The following is a 15,693-nucleotide window of genomic DNA, read 5'->3' as shown; positions in this document are numbered from 1 at the left end:
TTTTTTTGAGACAGAGTCTCACTCTTTTGTCTGGGCTAGAGTGCCATGGTGTCAGCCTAGCTCACAGCAACCTCCAACTTCTGCATTCAAGTGATCTCCTGCCTCAGCCTTCTGAATAGCTGGAACTATAGGCGCCTGCCACAATGCCTGGCTAGTTTTTCTATTTTTATTAGAGATGGGGTCTTGTTCAGGCTAGTCTTGAATTCCTGAGCTCAAGTGATTCTCCCTCCTCAGTCTCCCAGAGTGCCAGGATTACAGGCATGAGCCATATCTTGCCTGGCCTACATGGCGTTACTCTAATGGACATCTGCCTTGTGGTGGGAGAGTGGATTCTCCTGGGTTTCTAGACAGATCCTTTCACACTGCCTCTGTGCCTGAGACCAACATATGGCTTCCTATGGCCACAGTGCATGTTTACATCACAGAGCATGCACCACCCTGGGCAGTTTCCATTGCACTGGATGCTCTCGGGTTTGGGCACAGTTCCTCATGTTGCAGCACTGCGCTGTGCCAACAGATGGCATGCCACCACAACGTAGCCTCTTCCCATCATGTGGCGGCTCTGTAACACACTGCATTACTGCATGGGCATCTGCACTGCACCGGGCACATGAGCTTTCCTGAGTTTTTGAGCACTGCCCCCGTGCATTCTGCTGCTGGGCTGTACTAACACAGTGCACCTTTGTTTCACGTGGCACTTCTGTCCCACTATTTTACTGCTTGGCCCTGGGTATGTGCCTTCTGACCCAGCCCTTATACTGCGCCACTGCCGCTGTAACGCTGCCCCTGTGGTATCTCAGCTTTTCCCTATATTACCACTGAGTGTCTGGTGGCTGGTGTTGTCATCCAGGTTTCTGTTGGCACCCCCAGGTGAGCAACATCTTTGTCTCCCTGCAGTGCATCTCTGCCCGTATTGCACGTGGGTCAGGGAGTCTCTATCTACAGTGCAACTTGGGACCACTGTTTTGAACTTTGGGACTGGTTTGGGCTTTTGTAGGCATCACGATTTGCACAGAAACCAGCTCTTCATTTGCACGTTCCGCGGGGCACAGGGTCACTGCCAAGGGACCTGTTTGCTGTCAGGTTGTGTGTACTCTACTAGATTTCAAGACCCAGGGCCACCGAACCCGGTGTTCCACACTGCATCTTTGCTGTGCTCTCCTTCTTTGGTGACACTTCCTACTCCTGCCTTCCAGTCTGCACCTGCTCTATTTCTAGGAACTGTGCTGAGCTTGTATTCTGGACTGGGTGGCCACACCCTCCGGTTTCTCCTGCGCTGCACTGCATCCTTCTCTCCCCTGTCTCTCTGTACTGTTCTGAGTGCCTGTACTGGACACACGCTTCCCATGGGACTGCCTGGAGCTCCTGCTCTGTGCAGGGCTCTGTGCTAGTGTCTGAAGAAGAACTAGTAAGTTTTGAACTTACCACTTTAATGTTCTTCTATACACCTAACCTGTAGTGCTGAGCACCAGCCCAGTGTGTCACTGAGTGCTCTGCAGTGGTGTGTTGTGCCTCGTTCAGCCGGGTATGCCCTTGATGGCTGTGGCACCTCCACACTACATCACGGCCCTGAGCGCTTCTGCCATGTAGAGCCCAATGTCTGTAGAGGGGTCTGTGCATACCATGTGCTCCGCTCCCCTGCGCTGTGTAACTGCATTCTGTCTGTACAGTGGGAAGCTGCTGCACTGCACCCACCACGTGCCACGCTGCACATTACACAGCCTTCTCTCTCTACGAACCTTATGATGTGTAAACCTCTGTGTTGCATGGGCTTGTTGTGCTCAGCCTGCACCCTGCCTCTCTACTCTGCACTGTGTCTTCATATCACACAGGGCATCTGCGCTGCAGGGGATCATTGAATTCTGCCCACTCTATCTCTGTATAGCACAGCCCTCCACCCTGCCCGTTAACTCTCTGGCACCCAGCCCTGGTCTATGCCTTCCCCTTAGATTGCCAATATGGCAGCCCTACTGCTAACTCTGGGATTTGCAGTGCATATTGATCAGGGAGATGGGGAGTGGGTCTGGTGTATGATTCCCTGTTGCATTTGGCTTCCTTCCATCTTCAGTGGAGATGGCAGAATGTTGACATTGCTGGGTTCTGTGTTGGCTTCTCTGGGTGATGCCAGCTCACCTTTCTCTCCCTGGCCCAGCCCTGGGTGATCTCCCTGGTTGCAGCCATGCTGATCTCTGGGTAATTAGAAGATGGGCATATTGTTTGCCAGTCCTGTCCATAATTAATTGCTAGTTTTTCAGGGTTCTGTGGATAGCTCTGGGAACCCCAGCCGAGATCTAGATGTAATGACTGTGTAAGGAGAACAGCAACGTAGGCTGGGCCAGGTCCCTGGGCTGGAGTCATAGTCTTGGAACTGGGTGCAGTTGGTTGGAGTCAGGCTAGCTGGGATGATAGGGTCAATAATTGGCCATGCACTGAGGTTGTGGGTGCAGTCCAAAGGCATGAGGTAGCCACTAACCTCAGGTAGGGAGGAAATGGGAGTTAGACAGTCCTCCCTGTCTAATGGTGCCATTGTTGGGATTGATCACTGGGGATAGGGTTGGGTTAGGCAAGAATGTCCAGGGCTGAGGCTAGTGTTGGTTCCAAGGGTGGGTTGGGCTACCGAGAATAGGGGTATGGCTTTGGAAGGTGAAATGGACCAGTGTTGTTGTTAGGTGTTGTATTTGGGTTCCCTAGGCCAAGGTTGGGGGTGTAGCTGGGGTTGGGTATGATCCCAGCCTCCAAAACTTCCAATCTCTTGAGAGAAGATTTATTTTTCTTGAATCATCCTTGGAAGCTGGATGTTCTGTTGACAAACCAAAGAGCACAAAAATCTGTCATTGGAAACAGGCTCTATTTACCTGGGGTCTTCAGAAAGCACCGGTGGCAGCTGCAGCCACAGTTGGCACAGGCTGGTATGAGAAGTCTGGTGCACAGTGCTTGTCACACACATGCACATATGTGCAGCTGCCTCCTACCCCACCACACATACCTTCTCCTCCCGAGACACGCGCTGACCATTGAATATGGCCTTGTATCTTTGCTTGTAAATGTAATGCTCCTACAGCTTCACAGCCTGCCTGGGACCCCCTACTTTTAGACAGCCATGCTCCCTTTCACATTCCTCTCTCCCACAGAGTCTCTCTGTACCCTCAGATTATTCTTATTTCTATGCACATTCATAAAAGTGACTAGGGGAGCTCTTGAGGATCTGGGTTGATTCAACCTACCCACTCTGGGAGGTCACCTCAGAGATGGGGTACCCATCTGAGATTGTATCCCCAAGGCTGGGACTAGGCAGGGGAAACGGAGTAGGCGTGTGAAAGTTTGAGTGTGGGGCCCAGTGTGCATACTGTGGATCTGAGTGTGATGTACACTGTCGTCTGCAATCAGATTTGCAGAGGAGGCAGCAACCTCAGAGATCCCCATTCTCATTTCATAGGTGAGGAAGCAGGGGTTGGGAGAGGGTGAGTCACCTAATCGAGTCACAGAGGGACCGGGAGCCTCAGCAGGAAGGTGATGCAGCTCCCGGCTTCCCAGCTGAGTACTTGAAACTCTGCACCAGGCTATTCTGTCACTCTCACAGCCATGGAACATGCGTGTGCATGTGCACACACACACGGCTGCCTGTGGAAACATGCATATGGAGGTGTGTAGACCCTCACACCATGGAGATGCCCCCCCATTCCTCCAGAGGCTGCTCTGCCCCTCACATCACCCCATCTTGAACCCAACCGGATGTGGCTAAACCATTCCCCTGCCTTCCCAAATTGTGGCTGACGGTTGCTTAGGCAACCGCCTGCCAGATTGGGGAGATTAGCTGAGGAATGTAGCTGGGCCAGTTTGAGCTGAGGCTGGGGGAACTCATGGGGGTCCTGGGGTTGATTCAGCCCATCCTCTCAGAGAGGCCTCCCTGGAGGTGGGGTGCCCAAGGAGAGGCCTGGTCGTCTCCCTGTTCCCAGCCTGAGATTTGTCCCTAAGGCTTGGACTAAGCAGGGGAAAGGAGGTATGTGTGTGTGAACATTTGAATGTGGAGCTCTTTGTGTGTGTGTTGCATCTGAGTGTGACTGGGGTGTGCACTCTTTGTGTCTAGGATGGGGACTCAGGCCCCTTTCCTCTCCAGTTGCTGACATCGGACTCTGGACCTTGTGGTGGCTGGATCCCAAGCTCCCTCCTGACCTTGTTGTGCTCTCTGGAGAAGCTACTTGCCCTACTCATGGCAGCATGTGTCACTCATCTCATCTGAATCAGACACTTTCCAGCTCAAACACCTACTGTGGCTTCCCCATTCAAAATAAGGCTGAACTCACTGGGTCATTTAAGGCTTTCCATGATCTGGCCTCAACCTCCCCCCCTCCCTCTAGTCTCCTCTGCCATGGCTTGGGCCAGTCTGGGCTCCTCTCTGCTCTGACAAACTGTGTTTAGTCACTGCCTCCCTTTGCTCTGCTGGGCCCTTTGCCTCAAGTGCCCTTCCACTCATCTCTACTGGCCAGAAGGGTACCTGTCTTTTTTATTTATTTATTTTTTTGTAGAGACAGAGTCTCACTTTTTCACCCTCGGTAGAGTGCAGTGGAGTCACAGCTCATAGCAACCTCCAACTCCTGGGCTTAGATGATTCTTCTGCCTCAGCCTCCCAAGTAGCTGGGACTACAGGCGCCCGCCACAACGCCCGGCTATTTTTTTGTTGCAGTTTGGCCGGGTGCTGGGTTTGAACCCGCCACCCTCGGTATATGGGGCCAGCTCCCTACTCACTGAGCCACAGGTGGCTCCCGGGTACCTGTCTTTCCAGGCTTTACTCAGCCCTTCCTATGGCCTTGAACCTTTTCTGCTCTTTCTCATTCCCTCACCCTCACTCAGACCAAGAGATCCGTGGGGTCTTCATCAACCTTGTGCCTCCAATAGTGCCTGCCTGAGACCTGCTTTATCCTGTCAGTGAACAAATGTCCCGTGAACAAAGCTGAATTAACACACGTGGCCAAAAGACTAACAGGGCCTTATTTTGTCCATGGTTAGTCTCCTGGAATAAAGAAAGATAGGTGGTTTAAGTTCGAGCTTCTGCAAATTGTAGCTGTGTGGCCTTGGGTAAGCAAGCCTATCTCTGTGAGCCTGATTCCATCTGTAAAACAGGAATAATATTAGTACCTATTTTCTGAGTTGCCATGAGGATTTGCTGGAGCAAGTGGTCATGGTGGTAGTTGGTGGCCCCCTCGCGTGGTTTTGATGTGTGTACCTACATGTCCGTGCCCGTGTCTGTGTTGATGAGTGCAGGGAGATTCCCTGCTACCATTCTGAACTTGAAGTCTGATTTAGTTTTTTTTTCTTTTGGGCTAGCAGCCTCCCCAAGCATTGGGTTTCTAGCAGAAAATGGGACTGTTGGCTCTGGGGCTCCTGGCTTCTGAGCAGCCCAAGCTGGAGGTGATGGGGGCTTTTCCTAGTACTGGGAAGAGCTGGCTGTTCCCATCCCCGGTGACCTGGGGATGGAGGGGGTGAGGCTGTCCTCAGGGAGCCTGGCCCTAGGGATGTTACCCATTATGGTCTGTGGCTAGAACTGGCCTAACCCAGAAATACAGGTCTACAGATGGACATGGATCAGGGACAGGGAATATTTCTGGTTAAGGGTTCTCCCTGGCTGGTTAGCTGTAGGTCAATGGCCTAGGGTCGATCAGTCAATCTGGTGGTCATTCTGGCTAAAGACAGATAGTCTAGGGGCCATCTATATAAGACTGGGGATACTTTGGCCAGGGACAATCAGTTGGGAGCCAATCTGGCTGAAGTCATTCTGTTCGGGGTCCAATAAGTTGGGTCAGTCAGTCTGGGGGCTACTCTGGTTGAGGTCAGGTGACCTAGGGGTCACTCTAAACAGGTCAGTTGATCTGGGAGTCCTGGAAGGTCATGTTGCCTGGCTCAGGATGGACAAGAAGAAGCCAAGGCACTGGCACTCCCAGGCTCACCCCAGGGCCACAGGTGACACATCAGGGGCAGCTGCCTTGTACCTTGTAAAGGAACAGGAAGAGCCTGAGCCCCAGTTAGGGCTTAGCTCCCGAGCTTCCCTTCTGGCAAACCCTGTACCTCAGGGAGGCCTTGGCTAAGACCCAGCTCAGGCTAAAATCCCCTTCCTCCAGGAAATCCTGCATGACTATTCCTACTGGCCATGCCCCCTCTCTTTGCTGCCCTGTGGGTCTTTTTCTAGAGAGCTGAGGCCCTTCCAGCACAGATGAGGTTAAAACTCGCCTCCCACAGGCTATAGGGCATGGTGCTGACCAGGGCTTTTCAAACAAAGAGGCAAAGAGCTCAGCCAAGGCCCCCTGCCCCAGCTCTGGAAAGAGTCTTCTGTTACTTCATTCTATCTGCTTGGTACCAGCCTCACACCCACATCTCATTGTTTCACATTCTGATGGGGTCCAAGAAGAGGAGAAGAGAGGGAGACCTTAGCAATGGCGAGCCCTTTGTGCCTGGCTCTCCTGGCTGTTTCCTTGTGCTACTTCTCATGATCTGTGCAACAACAGATGAAATAATACACAGGCTCCTAGAAGCCAAGTTACTTGCTGCACATGGAAATGCCTAGCACTGTGCCTGGCACATGGTACTACTCCCCAGTTACCCTCTAGTCCCCCTCCCTGTTCTTCTGGAGATGGGGAAGCAGCTCAAATTGGCTCCTTCTGTTGTTGAAACCTTTTCTGGTGGAAAGCATGAACTTTGATATTGACTGAGTTGGATACAAATCCTGCCTTTTTTCTCAAGTGGCACCTATTAAGAGCTGCTGTTTCCTGAATGCTTACATGTTTGAGGCATTGTACTCAGTAGACCACTGCATTGACTCCTCAACAATTCATGTGTGGATGGGGAAACTGAGGCTCAGATAAGGGACCTGCTCACAGTTACAAGGATTGGCGAATTGCAGAGTCCAGAACCGATCACAATTCTGTCTGATGTCAAAGCCCACTCACTCACTGCTCTACCATGTGGACTTCACCCTTCAGGTCTCAGGCACCTCATCTGTGAAATGGGGAGAAGTCCCAGTGTCTGGAAGGCACCCAGAACAGGGCCTGGCACCATTAGCATTTGCTTCCTTGGCGTTTGCTCTGGCATTTTCCCAGATCTCAGATGCCTGTGATTACTCTGGTGGTACTCCAGACACTAAGATTTGGGAGTGAGTGCAGGGGTCCTGTTTGCAGTTCCTTTCTGAACCAATGGAGTTCTCAGGTTTTTTTGTTTTTTTGTTTTTTTTTTTGAGACAGAGTCTCACTACGTCACCCTTGGTAGAGTGCCATGGCATCGCAGCTCACAGCAACCTTAAACTCTTGGGCTTAAGCGATTCTCTTTCTTCAGTCTCCCAAGTAGTTGGGACTATAGGCACCTACCACAATGCTCAGATATTTTTTGTTGCAGTTGTCATTGTTGTTTAGGTGGCCCGGGACAGGTTTGAATCCACCACCTTTGGTGTATGTGGCTGGCTCCGTAACCATTGTGCCATGGGCGCCAAGCCAGCTCTCAGGTTTATTAGGGTGCCCAACTCAGGGCTCTGATGAGCTAGCTAAGATATATGGACCTTATTACACGACTCACATCTGTTTCACTCCTCACTTCTTCCCTCCCTTTCTCATGTAAGCTTTTAATATTTGTTACAAATCATGGGAATTTGCTTTCTCTAGTCATCTGTGTGTCTAGTCTACACATTCCTGTAGGCAGAGACCTAAGTTGGCTGACATTGGGAAACAACTGAATCTTGTTGACATTTGTCACATAGGAACAATAGTGGCCAGGATCAGAACGTGAGGCCTAAATGAGACTCAGCACTTAACACCATTTAGCGTTGTGCCAGGCTTCTTGTAAGCGTGAGATGATTGGTGGCAATTGTCATTATTTTTAAGGGGAGAACTATCAGGATGGCTTAAGGCATTCATGATCCTGCTATTCCCAGGCCCCTCTGTCTGTCCTCTGTGTGAAGATGGAGGGCAGGTAGCAGAACATTGAGTAATAGTCAGGACATCTTTGTTCAAACCCTACCTCTGACACTCGTGAGCCATGTGACCTTAAGGAAGTCACTCAGCCTCTTTGGGCCTTAGTTTACCCATCTATAAAATGGGGATAATGCTAGTCCTAATTGTGCAGGTTTTTGTGAGAGTCCAGTGATGTAGCAATCATAACTAGTTTTAATGGAGGAGGGTCTTTGATGAGTAGTTGAGCAGTAAGGGGTCCTGGGAAGTACTGGGGGAGTGGGCAGTGTGGAGATGTCTTGGTCTTGAGAGGGGATAGTGAGGGAGGTCCTTGGGAGAGGGAGGGTCAAGGAGGGAGAGTTTTGTTAGAAGGAGGGAGAGTAGGGAAAGGCCTGAAGGAAGAGAGGGGGATGGAGGCATAAAGGAGGGAAGAGTGTGCTGCCTTCCAAGAGCTGTCCTGGGTAGCAGCCCTGCCTTAGCTTGGTCTAACTCAGCCATGTCCTCACAGCTGGCTGCACCTTCGAGGAGACAAGTGACCCAGCAGTGCCCTGTGAGTACAGCCAGGCCCAATATGATGACTTCCAGTGGGAGCAAGTGAGAATCCACCCTGGCACTCGGGCCCCTGCGGACCTGCCCCACGGTAAGCCTCCTCTTTGTCACCAGTCCCCCTTTATCTCCTTCTAGGGCAGTGGTTCTCAACCTTCCTAATGCCGTGATGTATTTTCATTGTTACAGAGGGGTCGCAACCCATAGGTTGAGAACCGCTGTTAGGAGCACCTCTACCCACTTGTTCCATGACCTTGGGCACATTACTTAACCTCTCTGGGCCTCATCTGCGTTTGCATCTGTAATGACATACATAACACTGGATGTGGGGCACTCTGGACACTGTCTCATTGTGCATGTTAGGTAGTTTCACTTGAAAAATGGGTGCAGGTTAAAGTAATCAAAGCCCTTACAGCTGTGAATCCATTACTCCCCTTATGGCTTAGCTCAGCACCCACCCCTCTCCTCCCAGGTTGTCCTTAATCCTCTACTATTGGAAGCCTTTCCTCATGGGCTCTCTTCTGTACGGTCTTTGAGTCCTAGCTTCCCTAGGCCCTGAAGATGCTGAAAGGGCAGTAACATTGGGGCTAGGTGTGTGTAAAATCTTCCTTGCTCTGCCCTTCTTCCTGGAAGTCCCAGGTCCTTCTCAACTTCAACCTTGCTCTGCCCTATTTCAGGATGGGGGACTTTTGGCATCCTAAGCACTGCACTGGGAGTCAGGAGACCAATTACATAAATTCTGGGATTGGCCTCTTGCTCTAATGATAGCGGCTAGAACATGTGTGCAGTCCTGCGCTCAGATCCTGGCTCTGTCCCTTTACCAGCTGTGGGACCTTGGGCAAATCACTTAACTTTTCTGAGTCCCCATTATTTTATGTCAACAGAAAAGAACCTAAACTTTGTAAAATAATTTAAAGAGGTTTATTCTGAGTCAAATATGTGCAACTATGGCCTGAAGAGCCACACCCAAGAAGCCTTGAGCAAGTGCTCTCATGGTGGTTGGGTTACAGTTTGGTTTTATACTTTTCAGAGAGATAAGAATTACACATAAAGTCATTAATCAACACATGGAAGGTGTATTGGTTTGGCCTAAAAAGGCAGGACATCTTGAAACAGGGTATTACGGGTTACAGGTGGGTTTAAAAATTCTTTGATTTGTGATTGGTTAAAGAAATGAAGCTTTGTCTAAAGGATTGAAATGTTTTAAGTTAAGATAAGGAAGTCTGTTAATCAGAGACAAGTCACTGGAAATAAACAGAACAGATACCCAGACTCAAATGATTTAAACTTTGCCTTGTATTGCCTCAGGCCTATTAATGAGTTACAAAGGATAACTCTTCAAGTAGGGAGAAGGGCATGTCAAAGCATGTCTGACCTCCCTTCTCATGGCCAGAAATAGATTTTAGGGTATTTAGAGTCTTCTTGGCCAAGAGGGGGTCCATTCATTTGGTTAGGGGGCTTAAGATTTAATTTTAGTTCACATTTAACTTTAAAGTGGGGAGAATAGTAATCCATTTCACAGGATTATTAAACGGTACCTATAAAGTGCAGAGGGTGGCATGGAGGGGATCATGGACACTGTCTCATTGTGCTGTTGTTGGAGGTATTTGAGAGGGTCCAGTTATTAGTACTCCTCTTTGCTAGGTACAGGATCAGCTGGGAATTAAGAAGAAGATAAGGCAGATAAAGTCCAAATTATCAACTTTATTACTGATAAGGACTATGTCGGAGGACGGAGCTAGTCTGAGCACCAAGTAGGCTTTCAGAATCGGATGGCCTAAAGACCCCCTCCCCTTTGCCCAGGCCAGCTTAGTTGAGATTGCATTGCTGTCAAGTGTGAGGGTGAGAGACAGCAAAGGTTATCAGTGGGGGGCCAGGACCTCAAGCCAGTAGGAGAGAGGCCTAAAAAGGCCTCTTTCACCTTAGGAGGTGGTACAGGTGGCCTTCTTGGCCTCCACAGATGCCCTCGCCCTTCCTGCTTCCTCTTCTGTGCATTTACTCACATATGCCCTTCTTGGGGCGTTTGTCTCTGCCTTTGCAGGCCTCCCAGATCCTCGTTAGATTCAGTTCTGGTGGGTATCACCCTTTGACTTTTCTGAGAAGGATTTGTAAAGGGCCCCACTGTGGCAGGGGCCTGTGTAGGCCTCCCCGTATGCCCAGGGCCCAGCCTTGGCCTGGTACTCAGGCACAAGAGAGCTGAATGAAGTCACCTCTTACAGTCCCGACGCCCCCCCTGTGTGGGCTTTGCCTCTTCCTCTCACACACAAGCAGAGACATCCTCAGTGAGAAAGGGGAGAGGGAGATGTAGTAATTAGCATGGGTCTTGTGCTGGATCCTGGGGATGTGGTGTGAGACATCCCCAAATGGACAGACTCTGGTGCTCACATTCTAGGGAAGGGAGTTGGGGATGGAGGGAGAAGGAAGGAGGGAGATTCACATTCACATGGATAGTAGGAGAGAGGAGAGGGAGAAAAGCAGGGACAAAGGGAGGAAATGGAAGAGAAGGCAGGGACGCAGTGAGAGAGGAGAGAGGCAGAGAGAGCGGCAGGAGGAGGCAAGAACAAAGTGTCAAATTGGAAGGGGGAGGAAGACTGGTACAGCTGCTCACAGGGAGAGGAGAGAGGAAGCAGGAGTGGGCCAAAAGGGGGTATGTTGGGGGTTAGGATGTACCCCTTCCTGTGTGGGGACAGGGACCTGAGTTTTGTTTACTACTACCCTGCCAGGACTGACCCAGGGTGCCTGGAAGGCTTCTGACTCACAGAGATGAATGAGATTCCCTCCAGCAGAGTTCCTGGGGAGCCCTCCTGGGACTCTGAATGAGCTTGTGTTGGCTGGCAGCCAAGCCGGGGAGGAGGCAGTGTTGGGTGGCTGCTATTGTCCCTTTGGCAGCTGCTGGGGCCTCCCCCCACTCCAGAAGAGAGGCTGTGATCCCCCAGCGGGACCTGAGGCATCCAGTCTACCCCTGCTCCCCCTGGTACATAGCCTGGATCTCTGGGGAGGAGGCAGGCTGTTTGTCTCCAGATTAGAAATCAAGAGAATTTGTATCCCAGGAATTTAGACTCAGAGCTGAGGACTGGAAGAGTAGTTTGTTCAATCTCTGATCTACGTGTTCATTCAGCTTGGGTTCAGAGCCCCTGCCAGGACACAGTGGAGCCCTGAGGCATCACAGGCAGCTGGGAGACAGAGCACACTTTGGTAACAATTCCGAGGCCAGGGAGAACAATTCTATAGTGGGATGTAGAGAGAAGAATTTGGAAGAAGTGGCCTTTGAGAGCTTGTCATGTGTTAGACTCTTGACTCTGGAGATGAATGACCTAGTCTCTGCCTCCAAGGATGGCTCAGAGGATGGGAGAAGCTGTGCTCAGGCAGGGTGTGGTTGAGGAGCCATCAAGGGTTTTGACAAAGTCAGGTTTGTGTGGTTTTGCTGTTCTCTCTTCTTTGGGAAACAGATGCTGGGAAGTGAAGGGGCTTACCCAGTGAGTTAGAGCTGGGAGAGGAACTCAGAACTCTGACTCCCAGGGGGTCGGAATGCCTGGAATCCTTTATTTCTGCCCCTCTCCTGCCCACCTGACCCTGCTCCTTACCTAGGGCTCCTCAGCGCCTACCTCTTCCTCCTCTCTTTCCAGGCTCGTACCTGATGGTCAATACTTCCCAGCATGCCCCAGGCCAGCGCGCCCATGTCATCTTCCAGAGCCTAAGCGAGAATGACACCCACTGTGTGCAGTTCAGCTACTTTCTGTACAGCAGGGATGGGCACAGCCCGGGCACTTTGGGTGTCTATGTGCGTGTTAATGGGGGCCCCTTGGGCAGTGCCGTCTGGAATATGACTGGATCTCATGGCCGTCAGTGGCACCAAGCTGAGCTGGCTGTCAGCACCTTCTGGCCCAATGAATATCAGGTTGGCTGGGTTCAATCTGTGGTCAGCTTGTGCCTGGGGGTGGGGCCGGAGAATGTTGGTTCAAGGTCAGAGTAGATTAGTGGCAGAAGTTAGAATTAGTCTGTGCTCAGCATCAGGAGGCAATCTACTGGGGTCAGTCTGGGGCCATTTGAGGTCAGTATCAGAAGTCATTATTAAATAGGAATAGCCCATGGCTGGGGTCAAGGGTTAGTTGGAATAGTTTTGCCCTGGAAATACTGCCTAGGTGGGAAAAGAGTTTTGCTACTTGAAGTAATTATTCAGGATTGGGACGGATGCTCCCACCCTGACCTTGTTTACTCTGGATGCTGACACCCCACCCTCGAAGAGCTAGCTTAGTAGGGAGGATGACTGTGTGCTGGGCTGAGCTCTGCTGGTTGGTGAGGATGGATTTGGGGCTGAGACAGAATTAGAATGGTCTTTTATGGGCCTGTCATAGGCAGGGCTACATGAATATCAGTATGACAGGGGCCCTTCCACCTCCAATAGGTGCTGTTTGAGGCCCTCATCTCCCCAGACCGCAGGGGCTACATGGGCCTAGATGACATCCTGCTTCTCAGCTACCCCTGCGGTGAGTCCCAGCCCACAAGGGGCTCAGGTTTGAGGGGTGCTGGGCGGGGGCTCCTGTCTGCAGGGGCACTGGCCCAGGTCACTCTGCGGCTCTATTCCTGCAGCAAAGGCCCCGCACTTCTCCCGCCTGGGTGATGTGGAGGTCAACGCTGGTCAGAATGCCTCATTCCAGTGCATGGCGGCAGGCAGAGCGGCGGAGGCAGAGCGCTTCCTTCTGCAGGTTGGGGTCCTGGCCAAGGAGGGGTGGATAGCTTCTTCTGGGTCCTGGCTCCCTTGTGGGGTGCCGAGTCTGCCCCCTTTGATTCCCCATCACCCCAGAGCACATGGCTCCAGGGATCCAATATCCCCCCAGTATAATAGGGTCAGCTAAACATAGCCAGGACAATTCCCCCTACCCTTGGCCCTGTTTAGAGCGAGATCAGGATTCCTTCCTCCACGTGACAACCCTTATCTTGTCACCTCTTTTTACTCGTAGCGACAGAGCGGGGCTCTGGTGCCTGCAGTCAGCGTCCGGCACATCAGCCACAGGCGCTTCCTGGCCACTTTCCCGTTGGTTGCCGTGGGCCGCCCGGAGCAGGACCTGTACCGCTGTGTATCTCAGGCCCCGCGCGGTGCGGGTGTCTCCAACTTTGCTGAACTCATTGTCAAGGGTCAGCGCAAGGACGTCCGTACCTTCCCAGGGCCAAGGGGCTGCAGGGTGTGAGGGGGTGGGGTCTGACCAGAGTGGGCCTGTGGAGGGGGCAGTGTCTCACCCTGGAGGAGTCTGAGCAAATGGGCGGGGCCTGTAGAGAGGGTAGGGTCAGCAGTAGGCTTTGAGTACTCAAGGTGAGAGCCTGGCAAGGCAGGGACTGGCCTGTGGCCCCTGCGTTCACTCCGATTGGCATGTGGACAGCTCCAGGAGGTGAAGTCTTGGGGGTTTTGGAGGGGCCTGAGAGAGAGGGTGGGGCTTGAGGGGTGAGGGTGGGTTCAGCTTTAGGAGCCTGGTATACCTTAGGGCCTAGAGATTTTGTGGAGGTGGGAGAGTGGGTCTGGTCAGGTGGAGAGCTTGTTAGCAGGAGGAGGGGTCTGGGAGGACAGGGAAGACTCTTGGCCATTTGGGCATAGGTAGATGTGGTGGGACACAGTTGGGGGCTAGGGTCTCACAGCAGCATCTGTCAGCTCTGCCTCTCCCCAATCTCCTTGCAGAGCCCCCCACGCCCATCGCGCCCCCACAGCTGCTGCGGGCCGGCCCCACCTACCTCATCATTCAGCTCAACACCAACTCCATCATCGGCGACGGGCCCATCGTGCGCAAAGAGATTGAGTACCGCATGTCGCGTGGCCCGTGGGCAGAGGTGCATGCTGTCAGCCTGCAGACCTACAAGCTGTGGCACCTCGACCCGGACACCGAGTATGAGATCAGCGTGCTGCTCACCCGCCCGGGAGATGGCGGTACTGGACGCCCGGGGCCACCTCTCATCAGCCGCACCAAGTGCGCAGGTGGGTGTGGCCTGTCTCCTGGTGCCCAGCCCTGGCCTGGACACTCAGGGCAAGGAAGGGCAGAGGAGCACATTCTGAGAGGTGATATGGCCTGGATCTAAAACTGTGCTTCTAAAACTTTCTGAAACGTTGTGAATTTTCCTCAGTCCTTGTGGTAAAAGATGATAGCTGATACTTTGTCAGACACCTAAACATCACACAGAGGTGATTATTGCTGTAAAACTTACAGCAGCACCATGATGTAGGCGCTCTTGTCATATCCATTTTTCAGATGAGGAGACTGATGTACAGAAATGTTAGGTGATTGGCCCAAGAGCACTCAGCTAGTAAATGTCTGAGATGGGATTAGAACCCTTGACTGGCTAGCTTCAGATCTGTGTTTTAATTCTGCCTTATATCATCTGTAAAATAAAAGAGCTAAACCCCATCATCTAAAAGTGTCTTATAAATTCTAACTGGATTCTCCTGTCCATTGCCAAGGCTGGTCTTTGAACTCCTATCCTCACAAAATCTTCCCACCCCCTTCCTCCCAAAGTTCTGGGATTATAGGTGTGAGACCCTGCACCTAGCCTGCTTTTCCTTGCTAAAAAGGGTAAAGCAGCTATTAGGAGTGATAATACACCTGCATCAGGGGAGACTGTTTTTTGTTTAATCAAAAGATAATTTTTTTTTTAGAGACAGAGTCTTAAGCTGTTGCTCTGAGTAGAGTGCTCTGACATCATAGCTCATGGCAACCTCCAACTCTTTGGTCAAGTGATCCTCTTGCCTCAGTTCTTTTTTTTTTTTTTTTTTTTTCCTTTTTAGTAGATACCAGGTCTTGCTTTTGCTTAGGCTGGTCTCAAACCCCTGAGCTCAAGCAGTCCACCCACCTCAGCCTCCCAGAGTGCTAGGATACAGGTGTGAGCCACTGCACCTGGCTAAAGGGAAATTTTTAAATGGAGTTTTTATTGAGACAAATGTAGAGTCACATGCAGTCATAAGAAAAAATACAGAGCAATTCCCATATACTTTCACCTTGTTTCCTGCAAAAGTAACGTTCTGCAAAACTTTGGTATAATATCACAGTCAATGTAATCCATAGATCTTACTCACACTTCCACCTTTTCACTTGTACTTGTTTATGTGTGCATGTGTGTGTGTGTAGTTCTATATGGTTTATTACATGAACAAGTTTGTATATTCACTGCTGCAATCAAAATACTTAACAGGTCAATTACCTTAAAGACCCTTCATGTGGTCCTTTTTTTTTTT

At 51.2% G+C, this 15,693-nt stretch overlaps 1 protein-coding gene across 4 annotated transcripts in view; it reads left to right on the top strand.

The window, feature by feature from the left end:
- Window positions 1-15,693, top strand: part of PTPRU (protein tyrosine phosphatase, receptor type U) — an 87,582-nt gene that overhangs the window by 8,770 nt on the left and 63,119 nt on the right. For all 4 annotated transcript variants that reach the window (XM_003800761.3, XM_003800762.3, XM_012812002.2 and 1 more), the window contains exons 2-7: window positions 8,440-8,571; window positions 12,104-12,375; window positions 12,883-12,964; window positions 13,068-13,183; window positions 13,439-13,613; window positions 14,149-14,442. In XM_003800761.3, the coding sequence (XP_003800809.1) occupies window positions 8,440-8,571; window positions 12,104-12,375; window positions 12,883-12,964; window positions 13,068-13,183; window positions 13,439-13,613; window positions 14,149-14,442 (1,071 nt within the window). The remainder of the gene's footprint in view (window positions 1-8,439; window positions 8,572-12,103; window positions 12,376-12,882; window positions 12,965-13,067; window positions 13,184-13,438; window positions 13,614-14,148; window positions 14,443-15,693) is intronic.

This window comes from Otolemur garnettii, unplaced genomic scaffold, assembly GCF_000181295.1.
Source record: "Otolemur garnettii isolate 467f Iridium unplaced genomic scaffold, OtoGar3 scaffold00184, whole genome shotgun sequence".
In the NCBI taxonomy this organism is placed as follows: domain Eukaryota; kingdom Metazoa; phylum Chordata; class Mammalia; order Primates; family Galagidae; genus Otolemur; species Otolemur garnettii.
The sequence above is the reverse complement of the archived record's forward strand: the minus strand, read 5'-3'. Positions and strand labels throughout refer to the sequence as shown.